At 36.3% G+C, this 15290-nt stretch overlaps 1 protein-coding gene across 3 annotated transcripts in view; it reads right to left on the minus strand.

The window, feature by feature from the left end:
* CSTF3 (cleavage stimulation factor subunit 3) overlaps window positions 1-15290 on the minus strand; it is a 70006-nt gene that overhangs the window by 6520 nt on the left and 48196 nt on the right. For all 3 annotated transcript variants that reach the window (XM_072791066.1, XM_072791067.1, XM_072791068.1), the window contains 12 exons: window positions 14066-14098; window positions 13585-13682; window positions 11979-12045; window positions 11861-11895; window positions 11646-11772; window positions 9722-9799; window positions 8582-8744; window positions 6381-6490; window positions 5897-6013; window positions 5558-5632; window positions 3627-3770; window positions 2987-3089 (listed from right to left, as the gene is read on the minus strand). In XM_072791066.1, coding sequence (XP_072647167.1) covers window positions 2987-3089; window positions 3627-3770; window positions 5558-5632; window positions 5897-6013; window positions 6381-6490; window positions 8582-8744; window positions 9722-9799; window positions 11646-11772; window positions 11861-11895; window positions 11979-12045; window positions 13585-13682; window positions 14066-14098 — 1150 coding nt within the window. The remainder of the gene's footprint in view (window positions 1-2986; window positions 3090-3626; window positions 3771-5557; window positions 5633-5896; window positions 6014-6380; window positions 6491-8581; window positions 8745-9721; window positions 9800-11645; window positions 11773-11860; window positions 11896-11978; window positions 12046-13584; window positions 13683-14065; window positions 14099-15290) is intronic.

Raw genomic sequence — 15290 nt, forward strand, 5'->3', positions numbered from 1 at the left:
AGAAATAAGTAAATCTTGTATTTTATTATTTTTGCTTTAATCCAGACACACTTTCTACCATTCCACATAATTTTCCCATTGCTTTATATGCTGTGTTCTCTACCTGGAATAATACATTTTCCTATATCTTTTCCTGGCTAACTACTCTTCATCCTTTAAGACCCATCTCATGTTTCCTCTAAAACCACACTGCCCAACAGAAATATAATGCAAGTTATATATTTATAATTTAAATTTTCTGTGAGCCATGTTGAAAAGGGTAAAAACAGGTGAAATTAATTTTATTTTTTTTAAAGATTTATTTATTCATGATAGAGAGAGAGAGAGGCAGAGACACAGGAGGGAGAAGCAGGCTCCATGCCAGGAGCCCGACGTGGGACTTGATCCCGGGACTCCAGGATTGTGCCCTGGGCCAAAGGCAGGCGCTAAACCACTGAGCCACCCAGGGATCCCCCTAATTTTATTTTATTTACTTATTATTTTTTTTAATATATATTTTTTTATGCAATATGTCTAAATTATTTTGACGTGTAATTAATATGAAAATGATTTATATATATATATTTTTTTATGGATAGGGACTCTTTGATATCTGGTATATATTTTACACTTATACCACATCTCATTTTGGCCTAGCCACATTTCAAGTACCCAGTACTTAGTGGTCTAGTGGCTACCATAACTGCACAGCACAGCTCTAGAACTTAAATTGTACTCTCTTCTCTGTGCTTTCAGAGTACTTCATTCAGGGCTCTATTATAGTAGGACATTTTTTTCATGATTGCCACCATCATCATAAGTAGTTAACACTTAGAATATGCATACCACATTCTATATAAGTGAGACACATGTAAAAACTCATTCTAATCTTCTCAACAATCCCATGAGAGGCACTTTTCTCATCTACAGATGAGAAACTGGAAACAAGATTATACACCTAACCCCAGAAGTCATGCTACAACTGAGAACCAAATGATGATGCAGTTATGTTTACACATGATTCCCCATGAGAATGCTCTGAGAATAGGAATGGAGTCCTATTCACCTTCATATTCCCAGGCTAGTAATCAGAAGGTATTGAATAAATGATGAATAGACGGATAGATGAACAAATGAACGAACTATGTAAAACACTGATTTTGGAAGACAATAATGCTGATATCAGATATCATTTATCATCTGCATTTTAAAAATAAAGCAAAATAATTTGCAATTGGTGAGGAACATTACTTTTTTTTTTGAGAAACATTAATTCTGTAAAAATTTTTTAGGATTTCATTCATTTATTCATGAGACTCACACACACACACACACAGATGCAGAGACACAGGCAGAGGGAGAAGCAGGGTCCATGCAGGGAGCCTGATGCAGGACTCGATCCTGGGTCCCCAGGATCAGGCCCTGGACTGAAGGTGGCGTTAAACTGCTGAGCTACCTGGGCTGCCCAGAAAATTTCTTTTTAATTAAATGCTCCACTGTCTCATTTTTTTGGAGTTAAGTCCTCTTCCAGAGTATAGAATCACTAAGCTAAAATACCAAATTATATTTGGGTTTTTTTTTTTTTTTGAAGATTAATTGATTGATGACAGAGAGAGGCAGAGACATAGGCAGAGGGAGAAGCAGGCTCCTCGCAGGGAGCCCAATATGGGACTCGATCCCCCGACCCAGGATCACGACCTGAGCTGAAGGCAGATGCTCAACCACTGAGCCACCCAGGCATCTCCATATTTAAGTTTTATTATTTTCTACTATATAGGTATAAAGAATACTTTATTTTTCTAAAATATCATTCAAAGCATCGATATATACCTGTAATATCTAACTCATTTACATGGCACGTAATTGTATCTTTCTTTCTTTCTTTTTTTTTTTTTAATTTTTATTTATTTATGACAGTCACACACACAGATAGAGAGGCAGAGACATAGGCAGAGGGAGAAGCAGGCTCCATGCACCGGGAGCCCGACGTGGGATTCGATCCCGGGTCTCCAGGATCACGCCCTGGGCCAAAGGCAGGCGCTAAACCACTGTGCCACCCAGGGATCCCTGTATATTTCTTTCTTAAACCAATTTTTACACTAGATCATTTCTAGTCAAGAAATTACACGTACTGGACTGTGGGTAACTAGACTAAAAGACATATACACATATATGTATACATATATAAATATATGTATACATATATAAATATATGTATACATATATACATATATATAAATCCCCTAGCTCAGTGCCTGGTATAAGGTCCTAACTCAGATCTTAGCAAAGGATGGACATTATTATTAAAACAGAATAGAGGGGGTGCCTGGGTGGCTCAGTGGTTTCGCGCCTGCCTTCGGCCCAAGGCGTGATCCTGAAGTCCCGGGATCAAGTCCCACATTGGGCTCCCTGCATGGAGCCTGCTTCCCCTTCTGCCTGTGTCTCTGCCTCTCTCTCTCTCTCTCTCTCTGTGTCTCTCATGAATAAATAAATAAAATCTTAAAAAAAAAAAAAAAACAGGATAGAGAAATAAAGATGGTAATAAACATAATGTTTCTTTTTGAAATCTCTTCCCCAGCAGCCTCCAAGCATTTCACTTTACTACTTGGGCAGCTTTGACTTTTGGTAGCTAGATATTTGTTGTCTGTTTCTCCACCCCAACCCAGGAAATGAGATGATTTGCCCGGAGTTGTCACAGATGAGCATAAACAACTGTGTTTCCCAAGTGTGAATTTGTTGTTTTATCTTACTACTGATTAGACTTCACTGATGAGGCACTAAAGACCATTCTTCAGAGTCAAAAGTCCTCTACCAATATTCAAATAAAAATTCATGGTTGATAGGCCACAAATACTTCTTGAGTGCCTATTTAAGTACCTGGTTCTGGTGTGATGACAGAATCATAATACAGTTGAGGAAAAAAGAAACTCAGCAACATATTTTCCGAGAATGATATTGATGGTTTAGTAATAATTACATAACCATTATAGATCTAGAATTGACTTACCATTGAGGTGAGAAAGATAGTCAATATAGGCCAAGACATATTCTGGAATGTCTCCATATTTCTTTAGACCCAGCTCAAAAATCTTAAAGGCAACCGATTTGTCCTATAAGTAAAGAAGAATATACTGATCTCCATGAAATGTCAGACAAGATACTCAAAAGAATATTAAAACTACAACACCTAAACAAGTTACATTAAGTATTAAAATGTTAATTAAAATCATATTAAGTAAAAACTGCTGAGTTAAAAACCAAAGGATTTAATAAGGCATAAATTAGCAGGCAGTGGGAACTTGGGTGATACTCCAAAATAATTTTTTTTAAAGATTTTATTTATTTATTCATGATAGACATAGAGAGAGAGGCAGAGACACAGGCAGAGGGAGAAGCAGGCTCCATGCCGGGAGCCCGACGCAGGACTCGATCCCGGGACTCTAGGATCGCGCCCTGGGCCGAAGGCAGGCGCTAAACCTCTGAGCCACCTAGGGATCCCCTCCAAATAATTTTATACAGATACACTTAGACTTCCTTTATGATATGGAGCAATTAAAACTTAATGATAGAAACTAGGACTATCTTTTAATCAATTTATCTCAGATAAAAGAAATTATTTTACCTTTATATTTTATTTCAGCACTTACCTTACTACAATAATACTCCATGAGTGCTGCAGTAACATAGACATGGTGGCGGGTTCTGGTATCTTCTCTCGCTTTTTTAAATATCATTCTTCCAGATTTGATACCTTCTGCTCTTCTTGCAAATTTCATATATTGGATATATACCTATGCAAAAAAAAAAAAAAAAAGCATTTCTTTTCTACGGATTAGGTAAAATGTGATCCCTGCAGCATCCAAAACAGTCTCACCTTATTCCTATACTAGTATGTTTCCTGTAGAAGACAGCAATCTTGAATACCCAAGATATCAGAAAGTAAGCTTATAGATAGTGCTCTATTGAAGCCCACAAGCAAATTTTTTTCTGGTATTAAAGATGCATGCCAATTAATTTTTAATGCAAATAAATTTTTAAAAATTGATAAATAATTCACATATCACAAAACTCACCTTTTAAAGTATATAATTCAGTAGTTTTTAGTATATGCACATGGTTGTACAATCATCACTACTATCTAATTCCAGAATATGCAATTAAATTTTAAGGAGGGAACAGAAGTAAAACTACTAGAAAACACTCCATTAATAAATGCCAACACCTAGAAAACTTGAGATTTAATCTACTATAAGCATGTTTAGTAATATATACTTAACATTACTTTTTCTTGGTTTACTGCTTTAAAAGCCCCTTCTCTATTTTTCCAAAGACCATATAATATAACTTTACTGATAAACGATTATGAGCCATTTTATACTCAGCACCACAGGGTGCCCAATATATAAATATATAATATTTGTTCAATGAACAAATGTTTTTGGACTAAGAGTAGAGTCCTGATTTGCCCAGTTTTGATGATGTCAAATTATGTTACCCAGTTTTGATGGATAGATGGATGAATGGATGAATGAACTGAGTTCCTTGAGGAATGAGATTTTCTCTAATTTGTCATCATACTTCTGGAATCTAGCATACTTCTGGTGCACAGAACAATTTGCTAAGTGAATTTTAAAATCATAAATAAATGCAAGCAATTAGAACAGTGGAATCCTAATACAAACAGAAAAGCAGTAGATTTGACTTGAGGCAGAATGTCTAGAGCCACATGCGTTGGCCTATCCCTTCCCCCGCTGGATGAAAGAGCTTCATTGTATTTTTACAGAAATTTGGGGCTTGGATAACCACTACTATGGAGAATTCAAGATAAAGTGAGTTCCTGTTCAATTCCTTCCCAGAATATTGGTTTCTATTGTTTTGATTTATTTAAAAAGAAATATTAGGCAACAATTACGTGGCATAAATGGTTTTATTTATAGAGTTATAATAGAGTTGGGAGAGAGAGACAAAAGATAGCGACAGAGATATTGAGAAAGAGCACAAGCGGGGAGGAGAGGGAGAAGCAGGCTCCCTGATGAGTAGTGAGCCCAATGCAAGGCTTGATCCCAGAACCTCTGCCAAAAGCAGATGCGTAACTGACTGAGCCACTCAGGTGCCTCAGCATGAATGGCTTTAAACCGTGATCATGAGGAAGGTTTTAGAGAAAGCACCACTGCTTCATACTGCTGTGTTAAAAAAAAAAAAAAAAAAAAAATTGGGCTAGATCAGTTGGTAGAGCATGCAACTCTTGATCTCAGGGTCATGAGTTCAAGCCCCACATCAGGTGTGCAGACTACGTAAAATAAAGAAAATAGTAAGAAAAGAAAGGAATGAGAGAAAAGAAAGAAAGAACAGATCAGTAATTGGCTATGAAGGGGTCACATGAGGGAATTTTTGTGAGGTGACTGAAGTGTATTTTAATTGTGACGGTGGCCCCAGGACTCAGTGTTATTGGTCAAGATTCACTGAATTATACCCTCCCCTCAAAAAAAAAAAATCAGTGAATTTTAACATATGTAAATTAAAAATTTTTGTTAAAGCTGACTGCAAAGGTGGTAAAGGGATTTATAATGTTACTCACCAAGGTAGGGTCAATATCCTCAATTGCCAGAAGTCTGTTATATATACTGTGAACTTTCTCATACTTCATGCGACTCTAAGGTGGTAGAGAAGAAGTGGATATAAATATACATTCATAAACAAGCAGGATTTGAGCTCTGAGGAATCCAGAGGCTGCACCCCACAATGGCACCTGCTTTGAGCATAAATATATAATGAGATGAGGACTAGTAACTGTTCATCTTGCATCATCTCTACTAAAAGCAACATGCTTGGCAAAGAAGCAACCAGAAAAAAAAAAAAGTTTAGTCCTGCAGGGAAAAAATCCAATTATAACAAAGTTCTAAATATTGTTACTGACCTCTTCATAATCTGCATATGCAAAATAAAGAAGCATATTCTTCTTTAATAAAGTGCTTATGGCTCTTTCATATATATTAGCAGCTTCATCACTAAATAGTTTGGCATTATTCATATCCTAGGAGAAAAAAATTTACTCTTTAATAATTTTCATACAACTGAAAGAGAATGAATGAATAGACACTCACATGTATACATATGGACACATATGCATTTCTGGATTCTAAAAAAATTCCAAAGACTTCTTCTGTATGTTAAGCAACATACAAGTAATCTAAATGGTCCATCATTTTAATACATTAAAAAGCAGCCCCTATATTTTAATTATGACTAAGGGAGTCAGAGTGTCACTAAGCTTTATATTGACATGAGATTAAGATTTTCAACACTCATACTTCATTACCAAAATTCAATGTTATATTTTTAGCAAATTATTGCTCTATTAAAACCATGAAAAGGCCAAAGGAGGAGAGAGGAATACTTACCCCTTTTTCCGCAAGCAGTTTACTTGACTGCTCAAGATACTGGGCAGCTTCATACCAAATATCAGGGTGATGGCCCAATACAAGCAGGCACTGTTCATAAGCAAACATAACTAGGGAAGACAGTCACCACATTCGATTAAAATAAACATTATTTATGAAACTATCAGTACAAGCAACACAACTAACTTTGTAAGCTAAAACAGGCCCCTTGATAATGAATGATAATTAGAAATAAAAGCTGTAGTGATTTCTGGCACCATTATCCACCACGCCCCATCCATCCATCCATCCATCCATCCATCCATCCATCCATCCATCATTTATCAAATTAGTATTTACTGAGCACAAACTATATGCTAGAGAACGTAAGAGACACTGATTCTATCAGTGACTAAGACTTCCTATACTCAAGGAGTCTGCACTGTGTTGGGAAGATTGATATTACGAAGGCAATTATAAAATAATAACTATTATGAGGAAAATACAGTGTACTCTTAAACTTGCAGCAGCAGGACTTAGCATAGTTTAGGGACTCAAGAAAGGCTTCACTAAGGAACTGATTTCTAAAGCAAAACCTGAAGAAGGGACAGAATCTGGTTAGATGAGAGAGTAAATAGAGCTCAGGAAGGAATAGGGAACATGGTGTAGGCAAAGGAAACTATCTGCAAAGGCTTATAGGTAAGAGTAAGAAAAGATTGAGAAATTGTTTAAAGTTCCAAATTCTAGTTCTGACAGTAGCAGAGTTGTTTCTATTAAACTAACTCTCCTGAAAATAAAAATCATAAGCCAAAAAATACAAAAAACAACTATTTAAAGGCACTGAAGACGGATCAAAAGAAACCAATGGCTAAAACAGAAACCATAGAACATTGAGTCCTTAAAAAATCAGAACCACACAGGGTAAGATCCATATTTAATATGGCTTTTCCCCTCAGGGACACATCCTTTTGTGTACAGTTCTGGGATAGCTAGCTCTCAAGTCAAATCCTGAAGCTTACTGGCTTGAGGTAAGTAACATGGCATCCTGGGAGCAAGAATAGCTAGAAAATTAAGGGAGAAAATCCCCCTCGCAGAGAGAGCCACAGAGGGTGGAGCCTGAATACTTAAGCATAAATGCCCTCAAATCTTTACCTGGCCTCTAAAATATACATACCCAGGGAAGAATACAAAGAGCTCAAGTGGAAAGCAAAGCTGGAAGGCTGAAAATGCTGAAGAGGTTTCCCAGCAGCGGCCCACTGGAATGGAGACCAAGTTTAGAATTTGAGTCTCATCAAGTTACAGGGTCTGGATAAACACCCTGAACTTTACATTCTGTTTTAGATTTTGTTCCAGGACAAAGAGATTTACCGTGAGATTAAGGACAAAACTAAAAGACATCCGTTCTAACAAGGTCCAGGTGATCTGTCAGTAATTTAACTCCCTGCCAAAATAAAATTCAGCATTTTTCAGAGGAAGATGACAGAATCCAGTCTTTACAATGTATCATTTGTACATCTGTATCATGTTCAAAATAAAGTTTTAAATGTCTAGACTATGTCCAAACAGGAAAATGCAATCCACACTCAAGAAAAAAAGGAACCAACTCCATGATGGCCCACATGGTGGAATTAGCAGATGAGGATTTGGAACTACTGTTACAAGGATATAAAGGAAAAGATGGTAATAGACACACAGAATATTAACAGAGAAATGGAAACTATAAAAGAGGAACTATAAAAAATACATTTTTTTAAAGTAGGCTCCACCCTGAGATCAATACCTGGATGCTTTTAACCAACTGAAACACCCAGATGCACACACACCTCCCGCCCCTGCCCCACCATTTTTCTAAGTAGGCTCCATGCCCAGTGTGGAGCCCAATGTGGGGCTTGAACTTACCACCCTGAGATCAAGACCTCAGCTGAGATCAAGATGGACATTCAACCTACTGAGCCACCCAGGCGCTCCCTAAAATATCTAGAATGGAAATTTAGGCAACTGAAAAGTACAATATCTGATATGAAGAATTCACTGGATGGGTTTAACAGCAGATATGATAAAACAAAGGTCAGTGAACATGGATGGAGACAGATCTATAGAATTTATTGAATTTGAAGAACATAAGAGGAAAGAAAGACTGGAGGTAAAAAATAGCCTATGGGATAATATCAAGTGATTGAACATATATATAATTGGAGTCCCAGGAGGGTTAATTGTGTTACCTCTTTTTGTGATAAGAGTCTGATCTTCTGTACGAAGAGGGTTGCTCTTTTCCCACTGTATGTATTTCTTCCACATATCCACCTGCTGGGCTTCTTGGGGAGTATTCTGAGGAGGCACTGACGGAGCATTGCGGTCCAAACCTTTCATTACTGTCTCATATTCCTAGACAACAAGCATTGAGAATTCTGTGGTGAGCCTAGTAACAATTCAGATAAATGGAGTTGATCAGGTTGGAATATGTTGTTCAAAATACCTATTTTTCCCAAATACCACTTTGTTAATACAATCTAAAAACTATTGACGAGCAGGGAGAAAGATAACAGGATTACTTACCCAAGAACAGGTCCCCAGGCCTGAGTGAATAGAACACCCCTGGGCCCTCTCTGCAGGTGATCTAGGAGGTCACTCTCCAGGACACAGGTGTTGACAGATCAACATGACTGATGATCTGCTGGCATCATTACTGCTAGCTTTGGAGAAACTGTCTGTCTTTTAAAATTTCAATAGCTTGTATTACTAAGCTATCTTTCCTACTTCTAACAGTATCAATGAATGGAAAGGTATGCACATAAGACAAAAATCTGCCCCTGAGAGCTATGAGACCACAAAGCAGTACAGTATTCAAATATATATGAACAGATAGAAGGGAAACATAAGAACTACTTCATCTTTTGTAGGTAGAACTTTGTCTCCATGTCCTATTCATGTGTTTTAAAAACATTTCTTCCAAACTTGATTTATTTTATTTTTGTCCTTTAACATGTTTATAAAGAGGTGTTTAATTTCAAATATATCTGCTCAGACAATGAAATTAATTGTCATTGGCTAAGACTGCTAATAACTGGGGCACGTGGATGGCTCAGCTGGTTCAGAGTCTGCCTTCAGCTCAGGTCATGATCCCAGGGCTCAGGGATTGAGTCCCACATTGGGCTCCCCACTCAGTGGGGAGTCTGCGTCTTCCTCTCTCTCTGCCCCTCCCCTGTTCATGCTCTCTTTCTCGCTCTCTCTCAAATAAATAAAATCTTAAAAAAAAAAAGACTGCTAGTAATTGAAAATGCCAAGAGGAACACTAAACAAAGAAAACTCTTGTATAAACAACATACTCATCATTAAAATAAGTGACCTGTTGAATTCCATACCTTTGCTACACGCCTAGCATTCATGTAATCTCGACTCCGATCCTCAATCATTTTTTTAGCTAAATGAATATTGATACCCTAGGAAAAACAAAGGGAAATGTGTACTATTTTAAAATTAAGCATACTATATTAGCACAACACAGTTAATTTGTTCATTTACTAAATCATTTTAAATTCTATATTTTAAAACATTTTTAAAATAAAATCAAGGTCAATCACATTACATGCTTCAGGGATCAAGGAGAATCTGCTTATATCTGTTAGGAGCTGGTAGTAAATCTCCAGGTATCAGGAATTTCTAAAGATAAGGAATGATTTGGAAAGGGTCAATTATTTCATGGAAAATTCTATTAATAAAAAATGCTATACAGATTCATCAGGGTGAATAGCCAGCACTTTGCCTTAAAAGCCATTTTCTACCTAGTTCCATGTAACTTTAAAAACAAATGCAAAAGTAGCATGGAGATATAAACATTGTGTTTCACATTTAGCAGTTCTCAAACAGTAGTCCAAGGATTCCTGCTAACCAGGACCCCTTCACAGGGCCCAAAGGAGTTTCTCAGAGGCTACGTGATGTTTAGTATCATAACACATTGAATTTAGAAGCAGATATAAAAATCTATTAGACTACGTTGAGATTTGCAAAAATATAAAACAAGGTCACTCTTCTCACTAAAGTTTTTCTTGTTTTAGAAAATACAGTTTGTTTTAATGTTATTATGTTAAAATGTAAGGAGTTTATTATTGTGAAATTCAAGTGAATTAATAAATATCTTGGGCAACCCTGGTGGCGCAGCGGTTTAGCGCCGCCTGCAGCCCAGGGTGTGATCCTGGAGACTCAGGATCGAGTCTCACGTCAGGCTCCCCGCATGAAGCCTGCTTCTCCCTCTGCCTGTGTCTCTGCCTCTCTCTTTCTCTGTAGCTCTCATGAATAAATAAATAAAATCTTTAAAAAAAAAAATCTTGAAATTTTCTCAGTTTTAATCTCAATATGCTAAATACTGATAGATAAAAGCCACATTAACATTAAAAGTTCTTTAAAAAAACACACACACACATTAAAAGTTCTTTGTAGATTTTAATAGTTCTTAAAATCTAAAGGCCAAAAACTTGAGAACCATTTCTCATGCCTATGAGGGAACAGTTTCAACATCCTACATAGTTCTTCCCCATCACAATGGACATACGAGAAACTTTCTTTTAACAATACAGCTTATTTGGCATGTATGTTTACATTTATGAGCCAATTAGCTCAGTTGGTTAAAAAATACACCAGTGTTGGGATCCCTGGGTGGCTCAGTGGTTTGGCGCCTGCCTTTGGCCCAGGGCGTGATCCTGGAGTCCCGGGATCGAGTCTCGCTTCAGGCTCCCGGCATGGAGCCTGCTTCTCCCTCCTCCTGTATCTCTGCCTCTCTTTCTCTCTATGTCTATCATAAATAAATAAATAAATCTTTAAAAAAAAATACACCAGTGAAACAAAAAGCTTGGACTGCAGCCCCACTGCAAGCCAATAAATCACAGCACTCTATGTGAAAGATATGCAACACAACTGATCATTATTACTGGAAACAATTAGATCTAACAAGGTCCCATTTCATAAGAGATGAATGGTAATGTGTATGTATGTATGACTGCATGGGTATGGTGTATCATTGATATAAGCAGTTTTGTAAGAATTATAGTATCTCCCAGGGTATTCTCTAAAAAATAACTCAATAATAGTAGGAGACTCTCAAAACCTTACAAACACATTAGGAGTGGTTCTTTGATTACAATCAATGTAAAAACAGACCTACGTAGCACTAATATCCAGGTACCTTATACTAGAGAGGCTACAATCCACAAATCCACAATGCATAAAAATTAAAACAAAATTTAAAATGGCTTACTTATAATAATAATGAACTACTATGGCCTAATTTACCTCTTCATACTTGTTATAGTCTCTCCAGAGCTGTTCAATGTTGATCATTGGATTAACACAACCTCGTTGATAAACTCTTCGGACAGCTGTTATTCTCTGATTTTCTGCATAAGATCCAACAGCTTCCCTGGCATTCGATAAAAAAATGCCATCGATTATATTATAGCTAAAGCAACTATTCACATGGGAAAAAAAAAAACTATAAAAATACTTACACGCCTTTTAAGAAATTGATGTAATCCACCCAAATCTAAGAAATAAAATAAAATGTCAGTATCTTTCTTAATAATTTCAAGTTTATTAAGTGTGTATATGGAAAAAATTTAACTCTACCTGATAAGACATAATTTCCATTCCAATTTTATCTAGTGCAAAGTCATATGCTTGAGCCATTTTTTCTCTGAAATAAACGTGAAAGACATTTTTGTTTATTTATTTTTAAGATTTTATTATTTTTTTAAGATTTTATTTTTGAGAAATCTATACACCCAACGTGGGGCTTGAACTCACAACTACAAGATCAAAAATCACATGGTCTACCAAATGAACCAGCCAGCCATCCTCTTTAAAATTTTATTTTTAAGTAATAACTACACCCATTGTGGGGTTCGAACTTATAACCCCAAGATCAAGAGTCATGTGCTCTATTGACTGAACCAGCCAAGAGACCCAAGACATGTGTTTTTAAAAACACGTATTTGTTATTAAAACATATCTACAACTAAAACATATGGGGTGCCTGGCTGGCTCAGTCAGTAGAGCATGCAACTCTTGGTCTTGGAGTTGTTTAAGCTCCATGCTGGATGTAGAGATCACTTAAAAATGAAATCTTTAAAAAATAAAAACATAACTTCTGATCATATGATCAAAATGGCATTTGAAACTTTGTATAAACAAAAATGTAAAGATATTTGCAATTACATAAAGAAAGTAGTTCTCATGTGTTTGTCAATGTCGTTAATTTACATACTTTCTTTTACCTACTGTTTGTGAGCTTATCAAAGATAAAGCCCATGTTTCACTTATTCTTATATCCTTTAAACTGCCTTAATCTTACATGTCGCAGATTCAAATGTGGAAATATCTGGTTCTTTGACTAAGGAGGTAAGTTATGTCTGAAGATGTATTAGCTCCTAAGTAAAATTTAGGCAGGAAGAACTTCCTCTTCAATACAAGATAACAAAAGATGAAGAAAAGAAAACAAAGATAGAATTCTAGTTATAGAAATAACTTAGCCTGTTTGCATATGCATAATATATGCAAAAATAGCATTTGAGAGTCCATTACCGAGTTTCCGTGAAGAAGGATAGGTGGGTGTTAAGTCATAGTGGGGAGTTACATTACATAAGAGAACTATCAAAGATGGCTTTGAGTACGTAGGCAGCACATTGCATTGTAACCTGCCAAAAGTAAGAGTGGTGCTCTGACAAGTAATAAGATACTTTTTTTTATTAAGTTTCACAACAAGCCTGCCAACAAAATGATTTGGTGTTACAAATGTACAGTGTTGGGATCCCTGGGTGGCTCAGCGGTTTAGCGCCTGCCTTTGGCCCAGGGGGTGATCCTGGAGTCTTAGGATCGAGTCCCACATCAGGCTCCCTGCATGGAGCCTGCTTCTGCCTCTGCCTCTGCCTGTGTCTCTGCCTGTTTCTCTCTCTGTGTGTCTCTCATGAATAAATAAATAAAATCTTTAAAAACAAAACAAACAAAAAAACCAAATGTACAGTGTTTCAAACATAGAAAGGCTTAGTTGATTCAATTCTCCAGAATAGGACTTTCTTTGAAGCACTTGTTCCAAGTTTTACGGACTTCTCAGAGAACCCTACTTTCTGAATTCTTAAACCTCTTCTCCCCAGAGTTAAGAGAAGGTGTGAGTTTATGTGGAATTGACTGTATGCCTGGAGATGACTTGCATTCTTAAGATCTTGTTTTAACTTACTTGTAACTTGGCAGTTTACCCTTGGTTTCTCGAACATATGAAAGGTAACACTTCCATAAATCAATGTGCAAAACCTTCATAAGGCATCTCTGAAATAGCTATAAATACAAGAAATTACTATCAGAATCCAGTTAAATAAATTTCACACAGACATGGGAGAAATGGAACATTAAAAAAACAAATCCACTCTTTCCAAGAATTTATCTTCATATAGATAAATGGCAATTTAACAAATCCTTCCTATATTCAGTTTAGATAATCATTCTGATGATTTTGGTCAGTAGAGTATAAATATCTCCTTTTCCAAAATTTTTTAATGAACATCTTCAAACATACAAAAAAGTTGAATAAGTACAATGAATTCCTATATAATCACTACCCAGATTCAACAATTGTTACCATTTTACTAAATTAGTCTATATGTGTTAAGTCCCAAGTTAAACTTCAGCATAAAATTCAAAGTATGTTTCTGAAGACTCACCTTTTCAACCTTGTCATAATTTTTAGCTTTTATCTGAAGAAAAATAGAGAAAAAATATAGAATTAATATTGTTGTTTTTAGAGTATTGAAACACCATGCCAGAGTTTGACTAATCTTGCAAATTCCTCCCTACACTTTTGACTATTTCTGCCTTACAAAAATAAATAGAATTTTGAGCATGACATGGATAATTATGCATCGTAAATATGCCTTATATAAACTGATTCAACACATGTAGCTTTCATACAATTATTTAGATTGAGATTTTATAAATTTTAAATTTTGTAAAATAGTCACAATGTAGATACAGAAATCTATACAAGGCATACTTGAATAAAGCTTTATCTACTGGAGACTTAACGCTTTATTTTCCCTGAGTAGCTACTACTAGAACAATCTGAGTATGGTAGCAAAATGATTTGTTAATTTTGACTACAATTAAATTTTAGTCACTCAGTCAGCCTACTATATTCTAGGCACTGCAGTAGGAAATGCAGCTACCATGGTGAACAAAACATGTATAGGGTCTGGGTCCTCATAGGACTTAGAATTTTATGGGGAAAAGCAGTGCCAAGTTGGGGAAAATATAGGGTGCTATGCATGTGTTTAAGGGGAGCATACAACTGAGTCTTGGGGACTTGCAAAAACTTTCCTGGAAAAAGTGAAGATGTTAAGGATGAGGTGGTAGGCTGGTAAAGAAAGGGAGGAGTTATTCCAAGCAGGAGGAATAACATGTGCAAAGACCAAGGCTAAATATTATCAGACTTCCCTTTCTCGGAGTAGTTTCATCAGATGGTAGGTGGATTATTTGATTGGTTAGAGAAATCCTGGCTTGTGGTCCTTTTCTCTCAGTAGTATATGTAAATTTTCTGTTTTCTGGCTTCAGGTGACACAGATGAAAATTTTGACAGACTTTTTTCTTCTGCTGATAACTTGCTCTCTCCGGAACTTGTTAAGATTTCCTCTTGATCTTCAGAGTTCATAAATTTTAAGACGATATGCTTAAATTTTGCACTTCCAGGCAGCTAAATCAAGACTCTGGAATCAAACCTCTTGGATTTACAGACTATCCACTTAACCTCTTTTCTCCTTATCTGAATAATTGGGATTATTGTACCTATTTTGTAAGTCTGTTACAAGGACTCCATGAGTTGATGTGAAGCCATTTGAACACTGCCTGGCAAACTGAGGACATAGTAATTGCCATCGATTATTCTATTATCTG

Source organism: Canis lupus, chromosome 21, assembly GCF_048164855.1.
Source record: "Canis lupus baileyi chromosome 21, mCanLup2.hap1, whole genome shotgun sequence".
In the NCBI taxonomy this organism is placed as follows: Eukaryota; Metazoa; Chordata; class Mammalia; order Carnivora; family Canidae; genus Canis; species Canis lupus.